The sequence below is a fragment of the Protopterus annectens genome, chromosome 5.part0, assembly GCF_019279795.1.
Source record: "Protopterus annectens isolate FY-2018-M chromosome 5.part0, PAN1.0, whole genome shotgun sequence".
In the NCBI taxonomy this organism is placed as follows: Eukaryota; Metazoa; Chordata; order Ceratodontiformes; family Protopteridae; genus Protopterus; species Protopterus annectens.
In genome coordinates, this window is record NC_056735.1 from 1,143,012,780 (window position 1) to 1,143,036,218 (window position 23,439).

General features: G+C 39.1%; 1 protein-coding gene across 2 annotated transcripts in view; it reads right to left on the reverse strand.

Moving 5' to 3' along the window:
• The window catches only part of EDAR (ectodysplasin A receptor), a 988,067-nt gene that overhangs the window by 351,900 nt on the left and 612,728 nt on the right, over positions 1–23,439 (reverse strand). For both annotated transcript variants that reach the window (XM_044070998.1, XM_044070997.1), the window contains one exon: positions 12,847–12,975. In XM_044070998.1, the coding sequence (XP_043926933.1) occupies positions 12,847–12,975 (129 nt within the window). The remainder of the gene's footprint in view (positions 1–12,846; positions 12,976–23,439) is intronic.

Consider the following 23,439-nt stretch of genomic DNA (forward strand, 5'->3'; position numbering starts at 1 on the left):
CTGGTACAGCCTTTTTAACAGATTTATTTGCGCTTTTTCAAATGCAAGGCGCACAATTAATTGAGTTAATTATAAAACATTATTCCTTGAATATTGATGAACTTACACAGGAAATCAGTCAGTTAGATAACGAAATCAAACTTGACTCTAATTTCCATAGATTCAAGTTTGATTATACTCGTATTTTTTCGAGTATTGACACTTTCATGACTAAACTGAAGACCAACAAATCAAAAAAACTGTTTCGGGATAGGGCATCATAGCAACACAATAAAGCCTACCCGAAATTGATTTCAATACATAAGCAAAGTGAGGCTAATGGTTCTTCAGCGAATACACGTAATAGTAACGAAGGTGATGTGGAATTAATTATCGCTAACACTGATTGTGAAACTGAGGAGAGTGACAATGGCCCTAGAAGGAGCAACAGGAACCGCAAAAAGTATGGGCAACAAGAGGTAGACAGCAGGGATTCTAACAACAGTAATGCCAACAATGCGATCCCTAAACCTCCTCAAAAACATTTTTTAGGGAATCGCAACAATCAGCAACACGGGGGCAAGGGCAGGAATTGGAACAGATAACAAGTCCTCCAATCAGTGAAAATAGTATTGACTTTCCAAAAATATTACATAATGTGAAAGGTGACTTTACTATTTACAATTTTTCATCCTTAGAATTGGAACCCGAGCTAGTTGAATTGCTAGCACTTGGGAACACTTTTGTTCCCTCTAGATATTGTGATGTGACTAGGGTGTTGATTGACTTAAAATGTTATGTACGGAAGCTTAATTTAAAGCTACTATTCAATAATGGTACTGATTATGTGAGCAATGGTTTGAAACTTTCCAGCATTTTCAACCCTCCATTACATGTTGCGTTGAAGATTTTTGAAAATGCATGCGAGTTGGATATCAGCCATATGAATAGAGCACATAACCCTATGACTAACACATTTAACATCACCAAGGAACAGGTGTTAGCACTTAATCATCTACGAGAATCCTCTGTTAGGGTAATCAAACCAGACAAGGGGGGGCGGTTTGGTTATCTTTGAAAAAATTGACTATACAGAGAGAATGTTATTGGTATTGGATTCTCCTGCTTATGAAACCTCTTCTCTTAATGTTATGAACGGTTGCTTTAATAGATTAAGAGGTTATTTTAGAGACTTATTCATAAATGGTAGAATTGACATGGACATGTATAAATACATTGACATCTCCCAACCTAGGGTCCCAGTGATGTTTGGCATACCCAAAGTTCATAACAACTGTAGAGACCCACCCATGAGGGCTTTAGTAGATGGGAGGTGTTCTATATCTTACCCATATTCAAAATATATAGACTTTTTGCTTTCAAAATACATCAAACTCATTCCAAGTATCTGTAAAGACTCTTGGACCTTCTTATTAAATATCAACAATACCAGTTATGATAGTTCCTACAATTTTCTTACCATCGATGTCATCGATTTGTATACCTCCATCCCCCACCAGGAAGCAACAGAATGGGTTGGGTTGCTTTTAACTGAGCTAAAAGCACCAAAAACTGAAATAGACAACATCACAGAGCTCTTAGATATTGTACTTACTTCCAATTTCTTTCTGTTTGATAAAGAATATTACGTCCAAAAACAAGGGGTAGCCATGGGCTCCCCTTGTGGTGCCAGTGTGGCAAACATGGTCATGGCGTATTGGGAGAAACATCACATTTTGGATAACCCCGATTGGATGCAACACATTTGTTATTACACCCGTTTTTTAGACAATGTTTTCATCCTTTTTAAGGGTGACGAACAGGTGGTGCAATCCTTTGTAGACTATATCAATCACACTACAACCTTTCTTAGGTTTACACACCATTTTTCGAGTGAAGGAATTGACTACCTAGATGTGAAACTTATCAAGGATAGATCTAACTTTAAATTTCAGTCAAAAATGTTCAGAAAGGAAACATATGTCAATTCCTTCCTTCATTACTCGAGCTCTCACCCTCATAAACAAAAGAGGGCAATTGTCAAAGGACAATTAGTCAGAGCTGTAAAAATGTGTAGTGAGTTAACTGATTTTCTAACTGAGTGTTCATTTTTAAAAGATATGTTCACTAACAGGGGTTACCCCAAGGTTTTAGTTGATGAACTCATTAAAGAGGTAGAAGGCAAGAGAAGTAACGGATTTTATAAACCTCTGCTCCATTCAGAGGTTTTGGTCTCACTTAATATAAGTGAGGATATGACCAATTTGAGTGTTGTTGACAGCTTTAACATGGGTACAAATGACAACTTGGTCCCTTTACCTTTGAGTTTTATCACCACGTATAACAGTAATTCTAAACAAATTTTAGAAATTATTCAAAAAAACTGGGATTTCATTTCTAATAATTCCTTTCTTGCAGAGAAACTGGGGCAAAAACCCCGGATAGTCTACAAAAGAGGAATTAACATCAAGGAACTGTTACAAAGGGACTTAGGGTTTAACCCCTTTAGCAGACAAAAGGGTTCCTTTGCTTGTGGGCTATGTAACTGGTGCAAGGTTATCCGCACCGGCAACACATTTTGTATAAGAGACTTTAAATATGACATCAAATTTAAAATCAACTGTGAAACTAAGTCAGTGATCTACATTGCATTCTGTGTTTGTTGCCCAAGTTTTTATGTCGGTAAAACCGACAGAAAACTTAGAGAGCGTGTCTATCAACACTGTTATGCAATAAAAAATTGTAAAAATGATAATGCACTGGCCAAGTACATAATAAAAAATCCAGGACACAGTTTTCAATTTATGGGTATTGACCACTTGACACCTCCAACTCGTGGTGGACCTACATCTCTCTTATTGGAGAACCGGGAACTTGAATGGCAACTCAGATTAGATGCCTTCAACTCCCCGGGGTTAAATGAGAGTTGTAACATTGCCTCAGTATTAAAATATAAAGCCTATCTTAGGCGTTGAATGATCTTTTGTCTTATGAAATACTTCATACACTATTTACATGAAAATTGTAACTGGTCACATACACACATATATATACATATATTACTTTTTTCAGTTTAACACAATCAGAGTGTTTTAATAAGTTTTTAATAACTTTTCAAAGAGGAATTTTTAACCCCTTTTTTGTTTTGTCTTTTATGTATTTTAACAATATATTATATATTTTTATATGGCTGGTTTTTACTAACACATTTTTGTTTATTAGACAAAGAGGGGGTAATTAAATGTTCTCATTTCCATTTCCAGTTTTTTAGAAGTGGATTGTGATTTTATGTGATTTTATATTATTTTTGGTATTTTCAGCGCTTAACATCGCATACATAAATGTATTTTTATTCATAGAGGACTTTGCGTGTTCATGATTACCTTTAAGCTTTTATTGTAATTCATTACACATATATATTCCACAAAAATTTATATATTTTTTCACATTCTTATACATTTCACGTTTCCAGGAAGTGATGTAATATGCAGTGTTTTACGTGTATGTATTTAAATGTTCAGAAAGTTTTGGCGCCTTTCTGAACATTTGGTTTTCTCTGATGAAGCTTCTCTAAATAGAGAGGCGAAAACGCTAACTTATTTCATCAATAAAATTGCGTTAAGGATTATTTGGCTTGCAGACTTTTTGGCATCTGAAATACGTTTTCCTACAGTATTATTTAGAATAAGAAAAGTACGGCCCCACTTTCACGAAGGCCGATTCACTGAAGCACAGTATAGTAGAGATAAGGAAATATATCCTTCTCCCCACTGTAGTGTGATCTCGGAGTTGGCGTGGGGGTGCAGGGGGACTTGCCCCTCTGCAAAACAATGTTTTTTGTTTATTTATTTATTTTGCCAATTCGGTGTATCAGCTTTCGCGAAAGTACACTTTCGTGGAAGTCAGGTCGTACTTTTGTTAGTCGAAGTAATATAACTTCGACTAATAAAAATAGAACCATATATAATAATATATATATATATATATATATATATATATGTATATATATATATATATATATATATATATATTTATATACACACATATATGTATGTATATATATATATATATATATATATATATGCACGTATAAATATATATTTAAATACACACACATAAATATATATGTGTGTGTGTGTGTGTGTGTGTGTGTGTGTGTGTGTGTGCACACGCAGAGAAGAAAAGTTTTGTAAGGAAGTAAAATTAAGCTAGGAGGGTAAAGCCACACAAAGAAATATATAACATAGACAAGACTAGGAAGGGACACAATGACATAACCGGGAATGTGGAAGACAATGGAAAAAATATGAAATACACAGGTATACACAGATATAAATTTCAACTAACTGAAGATAAAAAATATAAAACAATAAAACAATACATAATGTGTGGGGAAGACAAAATTACCATTATAGTGACCAAAAGCAATTATTACATCAGAAGAGTCTGACCACTGTACCTGAACTATAATGCCAGGGAACAAACATCTTGCTATAACAGTGATGTGCTTATCTGCAACCTTATAGGGCATGAAATCACAACCTTCCCACTTACAGAGTGCCTGGCACTTCATTTATAGTTTAAGCTAAGGAGGCAGTGAGACAAAAAGCATCAGAGAAACACACAATAGTTGGTTATTATGCACTTAACAGAATGACAGAAAAGACAAAAAGCATATAACCTAGAGGGAGCTTGAAAACACAACCCTTCACACTTACAGTATGGAAAACACTTCATTTAGAGGCTGAGCTACAGAAGCAATGAGGCAAGTAGCATCAGGGAAACGCACAGCATTTGGTGATACATACTTGCAGAACAAAAAAAGAAGAAAAAGACAAAAACATTGAACCCTGAGGTGACTTGAATCTACAAACCTCCCCACTTACAGTGTGCAAAGCAGTTCATTTACAGGCCGAGCTACAGAAGCAGTGAGAAAAACAGCATTAGACAAACATGCATCAGTCGGTGATTACACACTTGCAGAATGAAAGAATGAAAGAGCATCAGGTCACCATATTTGGGGTCTGGTATATCATCCACAGGCATGGACAGCACTGCAATTCATTTCAGGGAGAAGTAATCAAATCCTCACTAGTGTACCCCATCTAGTATGTACAAATTACTGTGCAACATCACTCAGCTCACATGCACAGCCCACAGACGGCTGCGGCCAATATAATGTTCATATAGAACATGGCAATCCAGCTTTTTGCCATAAAACAAGCAGTGCCAGTTTTTGTTGACAGTACATGGGCATCAATGATTTGCTTCACAGCATGCCATGCTTATAGTATGATCACACAAGATGAATAACTTGGAAGAACTAGATTAGCATGTGTGGTGTGTGTTTATTTATTTTTTTGACCAGACTGAAGCTTTGAAATGGGAGTATAAGAAAGAGATGAAAAGGGGAGGGTAGAACAGAAGATGAGTAACTAAAGAATGAACAGAATTGGATGTGGGGAAGGTGGGGTAATTTCTTTTGTGGGACAGGTGCAAATTTTATATGAATAAAGAAAAGGTAAGTTGGGGAAGAAAGTAATGGACGTTCAGGGAAGACAAACACAATTGACAAGGTATGTAGTAACATGATGAGGGACGGAGAACGCAATGATGAAGAAGACACAAAGAGGGACGACGACATTCAGGGAAGGACTAATAAACCAACAGGAGTGGCCATGGACACAAAAGGGAGAGAAACAGAAGGTGGGGGGTGATAGTATTGGGTGTCCACAGTTGCATTCTCTGCCAGCTGTGACCTAGTGGGAGGTTGCTTGGCACCATGGGTACCATCACCAGTGTTCCCACTTTCAGAAGGTGGAGACAGTGCTGGACTGGGATGGGATTCAATGTGTCACTGGAGGAGGTTCTCCATCTTGCCAGTTCAGGCATCCAACCTCCTATCGATAATCTCTCCACTGTTTGTCAGCTGCTGATGGGTGACAAAGGTGTCACCTCCAGTGGCACTGCTACCAGTGAGTATATATATCCAGTGCATGGCTACCTGAAACAGGTTTTGCAGGTAGGGCAGGAGTTATGGAGGTGGCTATGACAGTCTGGGACCCAGATGTGCTGCGTGATTCCGGTGGTGATGGTGGTTATGGTGCTGCAGCTATCACCTGTGGGGGGGGGGGGGCAACAGACCTTACCAGAGGGATGCTACTACACATAAAAGTAAAATAAATGGAGAGAAACAAAATAATAAACAAAATAAATGTATATAATAGAAAGGATACTGGCAAGGAGTGTGTGTACAGAGAAGTACAAATACAATGAAAACTGAACTTGATACATATTTTGACAATGATGCAATTAAATCTAATATACTTGAAGGACCAAAAAACTCTTCTCTATTTATTAAGGCTGCTGACAGGGAGGACTCGAAGCCACAGCCATCATGACCTACATTGTGATAAGCTACTTGGACAAACTAACAAGGATCTTTAGTCTGAAATGTAGTAATGATGTCTGAGATAAATGTACATATACAAAGAAACCACACTGTTCAGACATACATTACACTCACAGGTTATAAGAAAAGGAAGCAACTATATTAACAAAGATGTACACTCACCCAAAAATGTTATTCATACATGTTTCCTCAATTTAATTCTGTAGTTTATATAATGAGACAGAAAACAAAACTGAAATATTTCATGATAAGTCGGGGGGGTGTTGAACCCACTGCCATGCTAACAATGTGGGAACACAGCCTTAAAGTCCTGGCCTACTTGTCCAAGCATATGACAAGATGCATGAACAAACTAGATTAAAGGTTGCATGAATAAACAGTAATAACATTCATCTGTCATATGCCTACCTTTGACCTATAGTAGTTCTCACAGAACTGGCAGTGATGTATGAAAGGTACATGTTTGGGAATGAATCTTTTCTGCAGTTAATATTAAAAGCTGTATAGTCTGAATCATGTACACTCATCCTGGTGCTTCCTTGAATGCTCCAATATCCTTCTGTGCAGCAACTTCCCAGTTACGTCAATTTCTTTAGAGGCTATAGATATAAAAAACAGCACTGTGGATGGCACACAGTGGCAGGTTATATGTTATACTTACAGTACAGAAGTGGTGACCACTGTTTAACTTCAAGATTGTGGCACCTCATGTTACTGTAATGGTGACAGCAATGCACCATATGTAAGAATTCCAGTGGCATGGGTGACAACCTTGGCTAAACTATTCCAGGCTTCAGTCTTATTCTCAGGTCCTTTATAGCCTTCCTGCAGGAGCCTCTTGCTCTTATCCTTATGGAAGAGGTCCAGAATTATTTTGGACTCCTTCTCATACCACTTCTGTCCTCTAAAATGATCACTTCCTACTCCTTCAGCCATGATATCTCACCTTGAAAAATCTCAGTGAAAATGGTAGAAAATTGGTGCCTAAATCAGATCTCACATGTCTCATCTGCTGCACACAGAGGGGCATCAATGGGTATTTCATTTGTGTGACAGACAGTGGGCTAGGATAACATAGATTATGGATACTATGGATGTTATGTTATGGATCACTGTTATGGATGACAATGGAACTTTACGGGGTGATACTTAACAGACCTGTGCCAATGTGTAAGCTAAAAAGAAATCAAACACTACAGTGACTCCATTTTCAGACAAATATACACAGTGCTGCCTGAAGGGACCCAAGTATGTGCACAGCATTAAGAGCAACTGATCATGATGCTTACTAGGTTTTCTCACTGAGCATATTGAGCAACTCAGAAATAATGTGTTGAGCCCTACTTAGCATAACCATCACAACCAACCAGGTGAATCTGCATGATGCAAGCAGAGAGGAGTCATACCACAGAGCAACTCCAACTTCTGAACTTGCAACAACGGAGGCTGTCATATATGCCTGCTTTTAAGTGTACTGCAGTTGTTCATCATAATATAAAATAAGTTGGGAAATGCTTTTAAATATTTTGTAAAGATATATTGAGTGGGAACTGCAAGGGAGGGAAAGGCAACCCCTAAAATTATTTAGCAATTCCCTATGAACTTTCAGACATGTTCAAATATGCAATGGATTCAGAACAGTTATGCAGCTCTTACACATTTCTGAATCACTCTACCATCTTATTTTTGTCTCATTAGCATAAAAAGAAAGGCTCATTTTAATAATGTTGCTCATTACCATGCCATTGGCATATACTGTGCCAACCAAGCTGCTTGGTCTGTCCATATCGCAAAGCTCATTTTTCCAGCACACACCCTGCACTTGGCTGCTCATCATGTAAATTTACTTACCACGATGTGAAAAGTTCTCTGAATTCAGTGCTACAAGTTTTCCATTAAAATGGTTCAGGCAGTTTGGCTTTGTGCAGTCTGGCTTTAATTAGCCATACAACTTCCCCAGATGAGAGAAAAAGCAGTATCAGTGATGGAATGCATTACAGAGGTTACAGAATCGGAAGAAAATTGCTTCTTCAAATTCTTTCCTTTCAATGTTAAGGAAGTGGCAAAGAAAACAAAGCTAATTTAACAAATTTAATAAGAAATGAGCAGAGAGGGACGACAAACAAAAACTGAAAGGAAACAAACAAGAATCTAATAGACCACCAATGAGGAAATTCACAGAAACCACCAAACAAAGGCCAGTAATCACTGCAAAAAGCAGGTTCAGATTATTATAAAATCACAATATAAAAATCTCTCTAGCACCTCGGCTTAACAGCCTTTCAAGAGTACATGCCTCCACTTAAAAATACTCAGCTTTTATAACAAAATTAATTATACAATGATTCACTTAAACAACAATTATATAATTATCCAATTACATTCAATTAAAAATCTCCAGCTGCATTCACAGTTCAGACCCTTGGGAACCAAGGTGTTATACTTTAAAATGAAAATTGAGTCTTTGATTCTTCAAGTTAATACTGTTATACTGTCCACTACAAACTTTTCTAAAACAGTGGCTTGCAACCCATCCACTTTACCATCATGGTACATTTTAAAATGCAATGCCACTAGACTTTCTATTTTACCTTTCTTTACATCCCTGACATGCTCTAACAAATGTGTTCTAAATGCTCTTTCACTTTCCCCTATGTAAAACTTTCCACAGGGACCCTTCAGTACATAAACAATTCCCTCTGCTTTACAGCTAAATTTACCCTGTGCTATATACTTATTACCACTAATTTTACAAAAACTTTTAACTACATACATACAACTACATTTGTCACGGGAAAGAGTCCCTGTGTCCCTAATATTCCTGGCGACTTTTTTTTACTGGTGAAAGAAATTTTCCATGTACTAACATATCCCTAATACTTATTCCTCTCATATGAAACACCTAATTTTTTATCTAATACATAAGCAAAGTCCCTATGTTGAATCAGGAAACCCCAATAAAAATTCACTAGCTCTACTAATTCTGCATTAAAAAGACTAAATGTAGTTAAAAATTCTGTTCTCTATTCGTCCTTTCATGTGCAGAGTCACCTCCTAGCACCTCTCCACTCCATTTTAAGTTTAACACTCTGAAGTAAATTTTCCTTCTCATAACTTCTCCTACTGAATACATCAATAGTATTTTGAAGTTCTTCAGCATACTCTTTATCATCATTACACAAACAATGAATCCTAAGAAATTCTCCGTAGGGCAAAGTTTTTAATATTTGTGGGGGATAGCAGCTATGCCAATGTAAATATTGGTTTCCATCTTCAAACTTTCAATACATTCTTGTTTGTACTATATCCTTCTTTCTCCCATCTACTATAATATCCAAACCTATTTGTATTTAAACTTTCTATAAACTGGTTGATGAATTCTTGTCCCCCCCCCCCGCAAATAAATATTAAGTCAAAAATGTATATATAATAACATATTTCTTTAAAAAAATCATTAGTATATACACATTCAAGCCCATACATAGATTAGCATACCTGGGGGCAAAAAGGTGCCTCCATAACTGCTCCCTCTGTTTGTTTATATAGTTTTCCATTAAATTTGAAAAAAAAAATCGTTCATTTAACAAAAATAAACTAATCAATAATGTAGTGTGATACTGGACTCTCTCCTAAATAACAGTTCAATGCTTCTACTCCAAATGTGTGCTGAATATTGGTATACAAACTCACATCTACTGTAATAAAATACATTTCTTGATCCCATTTTATGTTAGCTATTCCACCTAAAAAGTCAAACACATCCTGAATATATGATGGCAATTTTACTACTCTCTATATCAGATATTTATGCAAAAACTGTCCTAATCTATGTGTAAAATAAAATAATTCTTGGCTACTTTTTCTACTGGTGAAACAAATTTTCATTTGGTGGTTTCTGTAAACAAACAAGAATTGACTGCTTACTCTTCTGGGAATAGAAATGATGTAAAAGATATGCACAGCTTATGCGCAATATAGAGGTAAAAATGACTGAAAATGATAGTCCTGCCTAGGAAGGGTTAATTTGATGGTGACTGTGATAAACTGAGGGGCTCCCAACCCAGCTAGATAGAATGTTGTAAATAATTCTATGTCCTTGTAAATATGAATATGATCCACAGGCTTGTTTGACAGATGTAAGAAAAACTGTGTTATGTGCTGAGCTTCAAAAAGGTAACTACAGTGCACCCTGCTTGAAGAAACCAGAAATGTGTATAAGCTCTATACCTATGTAATGTATATTTTCATGGTAAAAAACTGGGACACACAGAGTTAAATGGCAAACTCTACAAAAATAAGCTGATAAATAAAAGGTTTTTATGACTGTGTGTGATCTCAACTAAGAGACAGGATGTCTGGGCCAGGAGCTTCTTTCTATTGTCTTAAGACAGAGATAATTACTAGATTTCACATGTAAAGTATCTTTTATTGCCCTGTGACTTCTTGACAGCTGCAGATCACAACGAAATGTAAATTTTAAGTTCTGTTAGCCTGGGAATTTAAGTAGAGATGACAGAATGATGTAATCTACTCAGCAGTAATGTGTATTATCAATTTAAAAAACTAGCTCAGAGAGAGAGTGCATTTTGTATCTTGATCTGGACCTGCAAACATCTATTCAGCACTTCTCATCTACATTTGTTTTGCTCTGTAAGTAAGTTATTTAGGTACAGTGATTTCTCTTAGTGATAAACAGGAATATACCCAGATTAGTGTGGATGTTTTCTATATTTATGTCAGACTGCCCTACAATGTTGTTTTAAAGTATTTCCTGTGATTTCTAAACTCTCTAATGTCATTGTGTTGAGTTAATAAATATTGTCCTGTGTTTTTATTAGTTATTATTAAATATGTTTAAACCTTTTAAATGCGGCTGTTTTGTTTAGAGATAATTTAAGCCCTTAGCGTATTTGCATGTATTTGGTGATACTGAATAAGCCACTCTAATAGCCTTGTTGTTTGTCACACTTACCATTTGGATAACAACAACATTGCACAGTAGAAATCGATACCTTTTGACAAGGGTCTTTATAGTAGCTGATAAGCGTGGTTGGTGGCAGGTGGTACTACCGTATAGTCTGGGCAGAAAGGGGCACAGCTAGTGAACCTGTGCCAGCCTTCCCCAGGAGTGTCTGTGTGTTTGTATATAAATCAAATCTCAAAGTGTATGTGTGTCAACTACTTGGGCAGGGACACGAAGCACTGGTTGGACAGAAAGGGTGCTGGATGTTTTGGCCTGACCACTCGGCTGAGATCTGAACCCTATAGCTGTGCCAGTGGGAGTCTTACTTGGGATCTGGAGAGAAAGGGAGAAACCAGCCCCAAACTGACTGTGATCTCTGTGTGCTCTTAAGGGAAATTGTACTTTACTGTGTGTGTACTTGTTATCCTCCCAATGTGGACACCCTTCACTGGTACTAGTGGTGAGGATTAAGGCTCCTTGATTGCTGGGCCAGTGCACGGCTGCCACAGTGACGATAAAGGTGTGCCCACATATACAAAGAAGTGCAATATTACTTTTAGCTCACAGTGTTGTGCAAACTGGTGCAAAATGTATGGTGATGGAATTAAAATGCATTGAATTTGCACTTTGTACAGATATTAAATTGGTCTAGAAACCACATCTTAGGATATTTAAAATGCTATGCAGCTTAATGATCAGACCATCCAGGATATGTAAGATGAGGAGAAGCTAATGTGCTAAGTTTCTAAATAGTCAAAAGGTTAATTAGTTATTCTCAAACACGGTTATGTGCTGTTCATGGACACGACTCTGTTTACACTGCAGCAAGATTACAGAGCAAGAAAAATATCTCTATTTTCATTAATGTACACCATAACCTTTAAATTAAACATGCAGCACTTATCAGTAAACTTGGACATTTCAACAAAGAAACAAAGAAAAAGATTAATAAAGCACCCCATGTTTTACTACTACAAAACAACATACTTACTCTACAACTAAAGCCCTACTTTCTTAACCACTTACTACAAGATGAATGCAGAAACATTCTTGACTAATTTGGAGAGTATATTAGCTATATCAAGCTGTAACAACATTATGAAAAAAATGACAACATCTCTTGACCTTAAAGAGAAGGACTGGTTGCAGAATGTATCAGTGATGAAGCAAAGCCACATTCCTTCTTAACTGATTAAAATCTAAATGCTCACATGTATGGAAAATGACTTTGGAACAATTAGGCATTTATGGGGCAATATGACAGAGGAGTGGTACTGGTATTTTTGGTGTCTAATATACCTCCTCTGAGGAGATTGTAACACTGAAACTTAGGTTACATACTTGCTACAAACATAAATTATTGTTAGCTGTACAATTATTCTCAGACTCATTTTAAAAGTGTAATATATGAGCAAAGCAAGTGGTTTACAAAGACCATTGCACTTTGTTCTCTCTCTCAGACACACACTTATGATGCCTTTATAAATCTTACCTTGAGCAGATGATTTTGTCGTCACTATATAGAATGTTATAATTATAACAATTGCGATGGCCATTACAAAAATTGTAGACATTGCAATTATAAGGGCAGCTGCAAGTTGTCCTTGTCCTGAAAGATCTTCTGTAAATAGAAAACACGTTGTATTTGGATAATTTTTAAGTTATTTTCCACATACCAAAATAAATCTTCTACAAAGACCAGTTATAGTTCATTCATTTGAAAAAAAACATGAGATTTAAGAATAGATTTTTCTCATCATTCTGAACCATAACCCGCATCAACACTCTTTCTATACAACTGTACAGCCCACAGTTTAGCATTAGATGATCTGGGTTTACAGTCTTTAATATCTGTGAATGACTGGCTAGGCAGACTTCTTTACCTAAATAATCTGTAATAGTGCTGGAATTGGTGAAAGCAAGTATGAAAACATTGAAAAAACTGATGTGGAAAGGATAGACTGAAGATTCATAGACTGAAGATTAACTGTGTCACTGCACATAAAATTTTTAAGATTTATTGTAAGAAATTAGTGTGTGGTAACAGCACCTTAACTATGTTTACAGATTAAAAAAATATTTAAACTGTAAAGTACTTAATTTCTAGTACCACTGGAAAATAAAAGGACTCCATTTCAGTTGAAGTAAAATCTAGAAACTTAGATGCAATGCAACTGTACTCAAGTACCACATTCTGCAGCTCAAAAGCAATGATCACCAGTATTTACTTATTTAGTTCAGGGGAAATGGAACCTATCCCAGCACTCAATAGATGCAAGACAGAGAAACCTGTCCTGGACACAACACTGGTATACTACAGGATGCATATATACAAAAACAGAACACACACACAACTCTCAGCAATTTGTAGAGACGCTATTTCAACTATGCTACACTTTTGAGATGTGAGAAAAACTGGAAGACTCAGAGAAGACCCACATGGACAGTAGAAGGACATGCAGACTATACACAGAACCCCAGCAAGAAAGCAAATGGCACAGATTAGTATGGTACAATGATGCATGGATTGAGAAACCAGAACAACTTACCTGCACAGAAGGGATAACAATATTACCCTAGCCCTAAGGCATAAAAGGATAAAGCCATAACTATGACCAAAATTACCTTTGCTAGATTAGCAGCACAGGCAATAGAGGAGCTGGACAAGTGTGGATGTGAGTGACTGGCTGATATTGGCTTGCCCATCCTAGGGAGGGAGGGCATATGGCTTATCACATTGGTGATGTTAACCAGAGGACAGATGATCAGTTGTGGAAGAAACCACACATACACTGGTGCTGTGCCAGTAGTGTTCCATTTGATCAAGGGGAGCATGGTGGGTAGCACATGTCTCTCCCTGCCTGGCAGCTTTTGAGAGTATGCAAACTGTCTATAGGAAGGATCTAAGAGATTTTGTGTGGGATTAACAGACTGCCCCACTTCCTATCACATAACTCATAATGAACAAATCAGCTGATTAGACTCCCCAAACAGGGAATGAATATACCGCATGTTGTTTGCCCAGCCTAAGGATGTCTATTACTTCTGTGAAGGAACAAATGAGCTGATGGAGCACAGGAAGGGGAGCCACTGGGTGAATCCTGTGGAGATGGGGGATAAAGAATGAAGGCATAACCATGCTTCCCAGATGTCACATGAAAATACTACTTAGAGCTCTCTCTCTATATATTTTTTGCTGACTGTTTATGCACAGAAAAACACCATCAGCTCAACTGATGATTTCCACAACAAGTAAATGTCCAACAGTGTGGCTGTTATCAGGGAGTTAATGTTCATCCAGGGATATTATGATGCTCAACACTGCAGACACCCTCTGCACCCTGAAGGACATCACTGCACTTAGAGAATGGGCTAGCTGTTAAATTGTTTTATATTTTTTATTACTAAATATTTTTTTAATTGTTAATGTTTCAAACCTGCTGCAGCATATGCAATTACTGTGCAGGAAATATTTTACATCCAAAATATAAGTTATGTATACATTTACTGTTTACACAGACACACACACACACACACACACACACACACACACACACACACACACACACACACACACACACACACACTTTCAGAGTTTCATAGTTCTTATTGTTTACACAATGCATGCTGACAGACTGCCTTTTTCAGATGAAAGAAGTTAAAAGTGGTATGCACTATCTCTGTCTGCTTTGCAATCTTTCTCATGTACATACACCCATAACTTTTTTCTTTTATTTACTTTTTGTTGTATGCTCCCTAAACAGCAAAGCCATGTTTAGTGGCATAAAAAATGGCAGATATAGGTAGGGACCTGAATGCTTGCAAGTTGCCAGTCAAAACAAAGCATTCTCTATAAGGACATTAAAGCTATTTAAATAGGGGTGGACATTAAGTGTGGCATGTTTGTAAACCATACATTTGTGATATGTGGTGGTTATGAACCAGAGTTGTGCATTGCATAACAAAGCAAGACTGTATATAAACATTCATCCATACTGTGTCTCAAAAATCGATGGTTCCTACTTCCCTTCATATACACAGGCTTATCTCTTGCTTCTGTCTACATTCCAATATGTTGGGGATCTGGATCTTGCTACAAAAATCATTTAAAGGATTATTAGCATATATGTTGTATGTTGTCTGGGTTACTATTAACATTTTTTCAGGTACAGCAGGAGTGCTACAACAGTTCTACTTTTTATCACACACACTCCATATCGACATGTCTGAAAAACAAAGCTCATTGGAGCCCTGCCTGGAGAAATTCATTTCACTTACGACATGTAAGATCAGAGTTTCCAAGACTAATACAGAACAGTATGCCATCCTTCTATTCTAAAGATGGCTGTGTCAGTCAATCACAGAGCATAAAAACAGCACAATTTAGTTTTACAAATCTTGTTACTATCTGGACTGCATACTAAATGTTGTGTATAAAAACAAGTTATAGGTTCATAGGTCCAGAGGAGGTTACTAGGCTACTGGCCTTAGGGCCTTTATAAGCCTAGCCGTGTTATACCCTTGTTCCTTTATTGACCAAGTTGTATGGTCTATATTTGCAGCACAAGTCTATGATCAACACTGACTGTCCTTATCCAACAGGCACATAGGAGACACTCCTGGGGAAATTTACGGTCTCCCATCCAGTTATCTAAGTTACACTTAAATAAGGTCATTGAGGAGCTCTGTTTTACGTGAATTATGAGTTTGTTCCAGAGGAGTGGCAATCTCTGGGAGCCATATCTGACTCTCCAGCATGTCCTCTTAATGTTGCAGGCTAGGTTAAGATCACTAGAGCAAATTAATTTTGTCCCATTTGACTTGCGGATGTGCAGCATTTCCATTAGGGTAGGGTCCGAGACTGCTCTGCAGGCCAGGTGCAAGTTGCCTCTCAGCAGCCTATAAGATGCAGAGTACAGTGACAGAGCCTTCAGTCTGTGCATGTAGGTCATGTGTTGAAGGCCCTGAATTTTCTTGGTGAGAAACTGCTGAGGTCTCTCCAGCTGCTGCAGGTGTCTGGTGAGGTATTTACAGAAGGGAGCATTGCACTCTGTTAGTGGCCTGATGAGGGATGAGTACAGGGGAGTTGTAACATCCTTAGCTCTGGATGCGATGCCCTTACTTATGAGAAGTGCAATGTTAAAAGGCCTTTCTTACCACTGTGAACCCATGGTAATCAAAGTTAAGGTTGCTATCAACCTGTGTTCTCAAATCTCTTACAACAGTGTTTGAGCTAAGGGGGGGGGGCTGTTAATATTGTAATTTGCAGGGACTTTCCCTTTGCCAAAAGGGATGATGGTTTTTTTTTTTTTTTTTTTTTTTTGCATTTATATTGTAATTTGCAGCGGTAGCGTTGACGCCTCATAGTAAGCCGCTGTTCCGGTATTGATTCTCATCTAGAGCGTCTTCTACGTGGAGACATGCGTGAATGGGTGTACCTTCGTTGAAGGTTGTGCATCAGGGCTGGTAACTCGGCACGTAAAAATCAACTACCAATCATTAAACTGAACCAGAATTCCGCTGTGGCGACCCCTAACCGGGAAAAGCCGAAAGACCCAAACAAACAAACATTGTAATTTGCAGGGACTTCCTGTTTGCTAAAAGGGATGATAACACATTTTTTTTTGAGTTACGAGACCAGTCAGAACAGTAGCTAGCCATTCTGGCATCCTGTGCCATTGTGCCATTCCCACACTCTAGACATTATTTATTCTTAAACGGTAGAAAACTCCTTGCTACATTTGTAGCAAGTAGCTTCTACATTTCACATGGTGCACTAAAGTGATTCAGTCCTAATCACAAATCCAGTACCAGCACTTATTTCTGAATGCTGGTGATGCACTTAAGACCAATCAGCATTTGCTGATCATGTTTCTTAACACTTTGTGCAAGGTCTGACTGCCCTATTCGCCCCACCATACACTTCCTGGACTGCTCAAAATATTTGTGAATCTGCTGGCCCAATAGAGTTATACTTGTAAGGTGCTAGCATATATTCTAATGCCAAGATGAAAGAATAATAATGAAATACAGAAGGGAGTCATTCCTTCTTTCAACTCATAAATATTCAGTTTAGACAAATTTGAGCCTTGTGTTTTCAAAAATGGTGATGTTCCATTTCAAAGTAGTGAATAAAGGAGACTGGCAAATATTTGATTTTTGTGAAGTAACACAGTGTTTGCATTTTCACATAGTAATGATGAATTCTGAAGTGATTCAGATAAACAGCAAGGGTGTGGGAGTGCAACCTGCTATATGAGGGAGTGGAAGGGATTGCCCATTATAAACACTTCAAATCCACTCATGATAATGTGGCTGTTATCTTGTGCATTTGTTAACAGTCAGAATCAATACACAGTTACTACTTCCCAATGCAGAATCCCATCACCTCCTTCTCTCATATCAAGAGTGACTACCATTCATTCAGTCATTCTTCAGTACCCCATTAGCTTATTCAGGGTTGTGGAAGGTGGGAATCTATTCAGCACACCCTTAAGAGTATGCCATTAATCACAGAATAAACCAAACTCGCGCACACACACAGCACACACACACACTTATGGGTGGTTTACAAGATCAGCAGTTAATCTAATGACATATCTTTGGCATGTTGAAGGCAAAAGCCTATTTAAACAGAGAGGACATAGAAGGTGGGATCATACAGCAGCACATCAGCATGGTGCAGAGCAGTTGCCGGACAGACAGACAACACAGTAGTACTAAACTGACATGAATAATTAGGGATAAATAAGAGGGTAAACAACTGCACTTTAGGGAGTCAGTCAAAGAAGAGAAGTAGAGTTATAACGAAAGGGGATCAATGTAGATGACAGTCAATGAAGATGGGTAAAAAGTGGTCTCATGCCACAATGAATGAAACATGAGAACACAAATATGAAAGACAGCAGGAAGCACAGGCTGTCAGCCATATTAGCAGACTGCCACTGAGCCCACCAAAGGAAAAACAAAATAGGAGATAGTAAAGAGTTGTGAATGTGTGTCTAGCAAGCTGGAGTGCTGGACACCTTAGTGGTTCACTAAAAGGGGTGGAATGCAATTACAGGAAAGCAACAAAGGGGGATTGGCAATCAGGAGAATATACAGTAGAACCATGTAAAGTAAGGCAGGGTGGCAGGAAGGTAGAGAAGTAATTGTTTGGGGGAAAGACTCCATTTCTATACATAAAGTGAAGAAAAAAGAGACTGGGTATAGGGAACAATGAGATGAATGAAAGGTGAGGCAGACAGCAGGAGTAAAAGACACACACAGAAGACTACAGATAAGTAGGGGCAAGTATGGACACAAAAGCAGGGAACACATATATTCAGACAAAGAAAGGTGGTCAAATGGCTGGGGATAGAATGGATACACACTGCTTGCCATCTACTGGCCTATCAAGGGGACTCTACTGGGATCCACTAGTTAGTGTTCTTGTATTTTGGGAGCTGGGTCACCAGTGACAAGTGCCACACTCACTTCGTGTGGCCCGATGGCATCAGCTAGGCAGTCCAAGGAGATGCTACCTGTGATAGGAAGGGTTGCTACACATTGACCCAGCAAGTCAGTACCAAGTCAACTTCAGCCTCAGGTGGGCAGAAGAAGGCCATGACTGATGTGCTCGCAGCTCTGGTTAACTAATGTGCCCTACAGAAGAGAGACAAAAGTGGGAAGCATTACATTACTCATGGGGATCTAGAAGTGATGCTCCAGATACAAGCCGGGGAGGCACAGAATGTCACTAACCTCCTCCACCTGTGCTCTCTCTCTCTCTCTTACCTACTATGCCAGCTATGCCAGCTGGCAGCACTCTCTGCATGGTCTGTTTGTGCTAAAGCACAAAAATGATACATAAGCAATCATATAGCACATACAGGGGTGATTGAGATGCAAATGACAGTGCAAAACAACAGCACTACACACATGCATAAACTGAACCCTTAAATGATTCCCACAGAGCAACACAGAATTATAGCAGCATGTGTATATGCAAGCAGCATTCAGGATCCCATGTTGTTGGACAGTGATATACACTGCTACATTTATTTACAGAGGAGCAAAGGCAGCTACACTAATGCAGTCAGATGCTCTAAAACACCTATGTGCAAGGATGCAGAAGCACGAAGTGGTGCCCATTAAGGCTACGGATCACAGCTTGGAGTGTCATCCAACAATACAACACAGTGCTACAGCAGTTGCCACCTACGCCCCACACATTATACAATCACCCATAGCAGTTACCCTGGAATATCCTATAAGTTGTCAGATTAAATAAAAACAGAAAATCAAGAAGATATCTTTTACACACAGCATTTTTTTTTATTAAAAGCAGTACCATACACAGCTGACATGATAAATACTTATTATACCATTTAGAGTGTCCTTGGCTAACCTTCATTTCCCACGGGCAGAGATCTTCAGGGTGAAAGAGACAGGTCATTGCCCTTGCAACTGTACTATTCACCAGTATGTGGGATGCTGGTCACCTTGGATAGAAGGTTTGCCAGGTTGCACTAGGCATCCACCTTCCTGAAAGGACTTGCAGATACTCAGTTGCTTCCTGAAGTGGCTGGTCAGCAGATAGAGCATATTCTTTTCTTTTTTACATACCAGGCAGGCAGACATTCTGGGGCATTAGCATCAGTACCTATCTCCATAAATGTATTGTAAAAAAAAAATGTCAGCATGAGATTCACGGCCTGTATGAGACTATAAATAATGTGTATTAATCCTTAGTGCTTCATAGAGACAAAATGTATGTATACAAACATCTTGCATGTACAAGCAGGCAAGCAAGCATGCATGCATGGCATTCTGGTGACATGCAGCAGAATACATCTTTGCTTTACATCACAGGTGTGCTTCCGTGAAACACAGCAATTCAGAGAAAAAGGCAGAAACCGAATTTGTTAGCAAATGTACAGGGCAAGTTAGCATTTATTAACAACTTTCGAAGCTAATCTGCCATTTCAAACACAAAAACACATATCAAGGTAAAATTAGCTGCAGACTTATTTGAGCAGCTTGAATTGATTTCTGGCAGAGCAAAAGCAGCAATTTCATAGGTACACAGTGGTGTTTATTAATGTGGTGAGAGATATACTAACATTGTCAAACACATGAAACATCTCCTTACTGGATGCCTCCTGAGACCATAAAGTACTTATGCTAAGACTAATGTGCAGTATTACTCATGCTACAACAGTCACCTACAGCTATACCTACTGCACTCATGTAACTGTTCACCTACAACCTTAACAGAGGATATCAACCCATTGACACAGGACAGCCACCCTCTCAACATCTAGGTTGCCCTAGGTGGTACTACACCACCATAGTATCTTGTACATGTGTGTATATAGCAGTAGGCAATACAATACAGGGACGGTATTGCCTGTAGTGACATGGTACTGTCTTGTAGAAGACACACACATACAATTGTGGAGTGCCCCTACACACATCCAACATACTGACACCCCTGCCACAGATAAAACTATATTGGACATCTGTATATTATCTCTACCATCACATTCCACCCCCCATACCACCCACATGTACTTGCACCAACATACATGCCATTAGAGAAACATGTAATGCAGCGGACATTGGATCCCAGTGTAACATAGTCATATCCTTCCACAGGCCCACCCATAACTCTACAAACTATAATACACACTGGAAGTCTTCTCTGTGCGGAACAGATAAGGTATCCTCAGTGTAACCATCTCTGAGTAACCCAATAATGTCCTATTATGCCAGCTAATTGTCAGTGTCACATTGCTAGCTCTGTGTATCCATGTATGTCTTTTCAATTTATGTAGTCCTATCCCTCTGTGTGTACACATGTCTACAAAGGCAGCAGACAGAAGAGGTTGGGACAAGTTCAGCCGTGGAGAAAACAGTTTGCTCAAGAAACTTCAGACACTTGGGTGACAACTGTTTGGGGGAAGGGATACTCAATGGCCTCCCTGAGATACTGGAAACAGTGGTGCTTGATTTTGATGCCACAGGGCTGCTCCACACATCAGTTGTCAGAAGCACGTAAACAAGACATGACAAGCTTCATACAAGGTATTTAAAATAACAGTGATAAAGACAGTGATACAGTGTGGTCCTCCACCAAGTTCAACACTCACTGAAGAAGAATCAATTCTGGCATCTTTGCATGATAATGATGTGGGGGTATGTATCCTTCCGAAGGTCCAGATGCCATGCATCTTTAACAGAGAACAGCCAAATGAGTACCCATACTGCAGAAAAAGTTCTGCGACTATGATATGATCAACATGAAAGCGGTCACACTAACCACTGCTTATGTTCTTCATAAGTGCACTGGGCTTGCAAGACTCAGGGGACCTTGCCACAGGAAGATAGGTGTTTCATACTCACTTGCAACAATCAAGATATTTATATTCACAGTGCACACTATTGCTACCATGACACGTGAACTAACCTGACCAAAACAATAGGCTGAGGCCAGTTCCCTGCTAGGGTTTGATAAGGATGCCAACATGCAAGTCAGCTTTCAGTCACAGGACACATTAACACTATCCATCTCCCCTAGGGTTAGCCTACACCCACTCCCCAGGACGACACTATAGCCTCTTCCATATCCACCCTCTGACCTATATAGTGTGGTTCAATGCTAACCCACTCAGGAAGTCACTGCTAGAGGTGGTCCAGCAGATGAGTGTACTGAATCTGACAGAGATACCAGTGCACTAAGGCATGACCTACTGGTAGAACTGGCCCATGACTTGCAGGCAGCTCTTGTCCTCACCCACCATATATGTAAGAGTGTAATCTGTGCACAATCTGCAGCTTCGCACACTGAAGTAGAGATTGCTGTCATTGTGTACGGCCTTCTGGAGACAATGGAGTCTAGAGACAATGCAGTGATTGGCCTCGGATGCTTTACGGTGGGACATTTTGTTTCCACAGCCACAAGCATGTTCTTATTCATGGTAGATATACTGGATGACCAACCAAAGGAACACAGAGTGCACCTATTACCGCTGGTTAACAACATACCCAAACCAATGCCAGGGCTGGCCACACTACAGGGCAGCTTAAAGAGGGGCAATTTGCTTGTGTAATCTCAATGGAAGTCCTGTTCTCCCAGTTCTGGCACAACTGTATCCCAGAGAGCATCTGGGCCTGCAGTGTCTTCAAAGTGCCCGGGCCTTGCTGAATAACCTCATTATTCCTTTCCCCAACTTCTCACTGTAGTTGCCCCACTGGATGGTCCTGTAGTAGCACCCACACAATTGTGTGTCTTCACTGACCTGTGGTTCCCCCAACCCCAGGTCACAGACCATCATGTGTCCATGTACTCCTGGTTACCTGTACAAACGCTGATGGCTGTGAATCCTCCCACCCCGCTTTCTGTTTATTATATATGGAGATGTTTGATGCATAGTGTGATTTGACAATTTACTGCTTACCTTAACCTTCAAATAACACTGCATGCAGCATTTTATTCCATATAATACTGCACTACACTGCACTGCCACTGTGTACATAGCACTACCCTCAAAGATGGACTAGATGCTGCTGCTTTGTCTGCACTGCTGTAAACTGAGCACAACACTGGCTTGGGTGTGTGGTGTGGCTGTGTTTGGTTAGCTGTTGTCATTCATTTCATTGCTGGTGGATGTGGTGGTTGCAATGGGTCTTGCTGCTGCTGTGATGGTGGAGGGTCCCAGGGATGATGGCTGGCCTGCCTGATTTCATAGGATCATATACAGCATAAAGCAAGCAATAAAGAACTGGTAAGCTGTATCAGAGGCATTCAGCGCCATCCCCTGCAAACATGTCTAGGCAGCAAAAAGTACAGTTGTGTATACTTACCATAAATGTAGATGTTCGAGTGCATTCACTGTTGCAGTCTTCACATTTGGGTTATCTGCCTGCAGGTAGCCCTCAGCTGGCCTGAATACCAGAGTCTTCGGATTTCTGCTTCGGATGCCGTCACTTCTTCCATGACATTAGGTCGTCAGAGGTATAAAACATGCAGCCGACACCATTACACCAGTTTTTCTTGCCCCACAATAGGAAGCAATTATATGGTATTGAACACCCCCAGCAA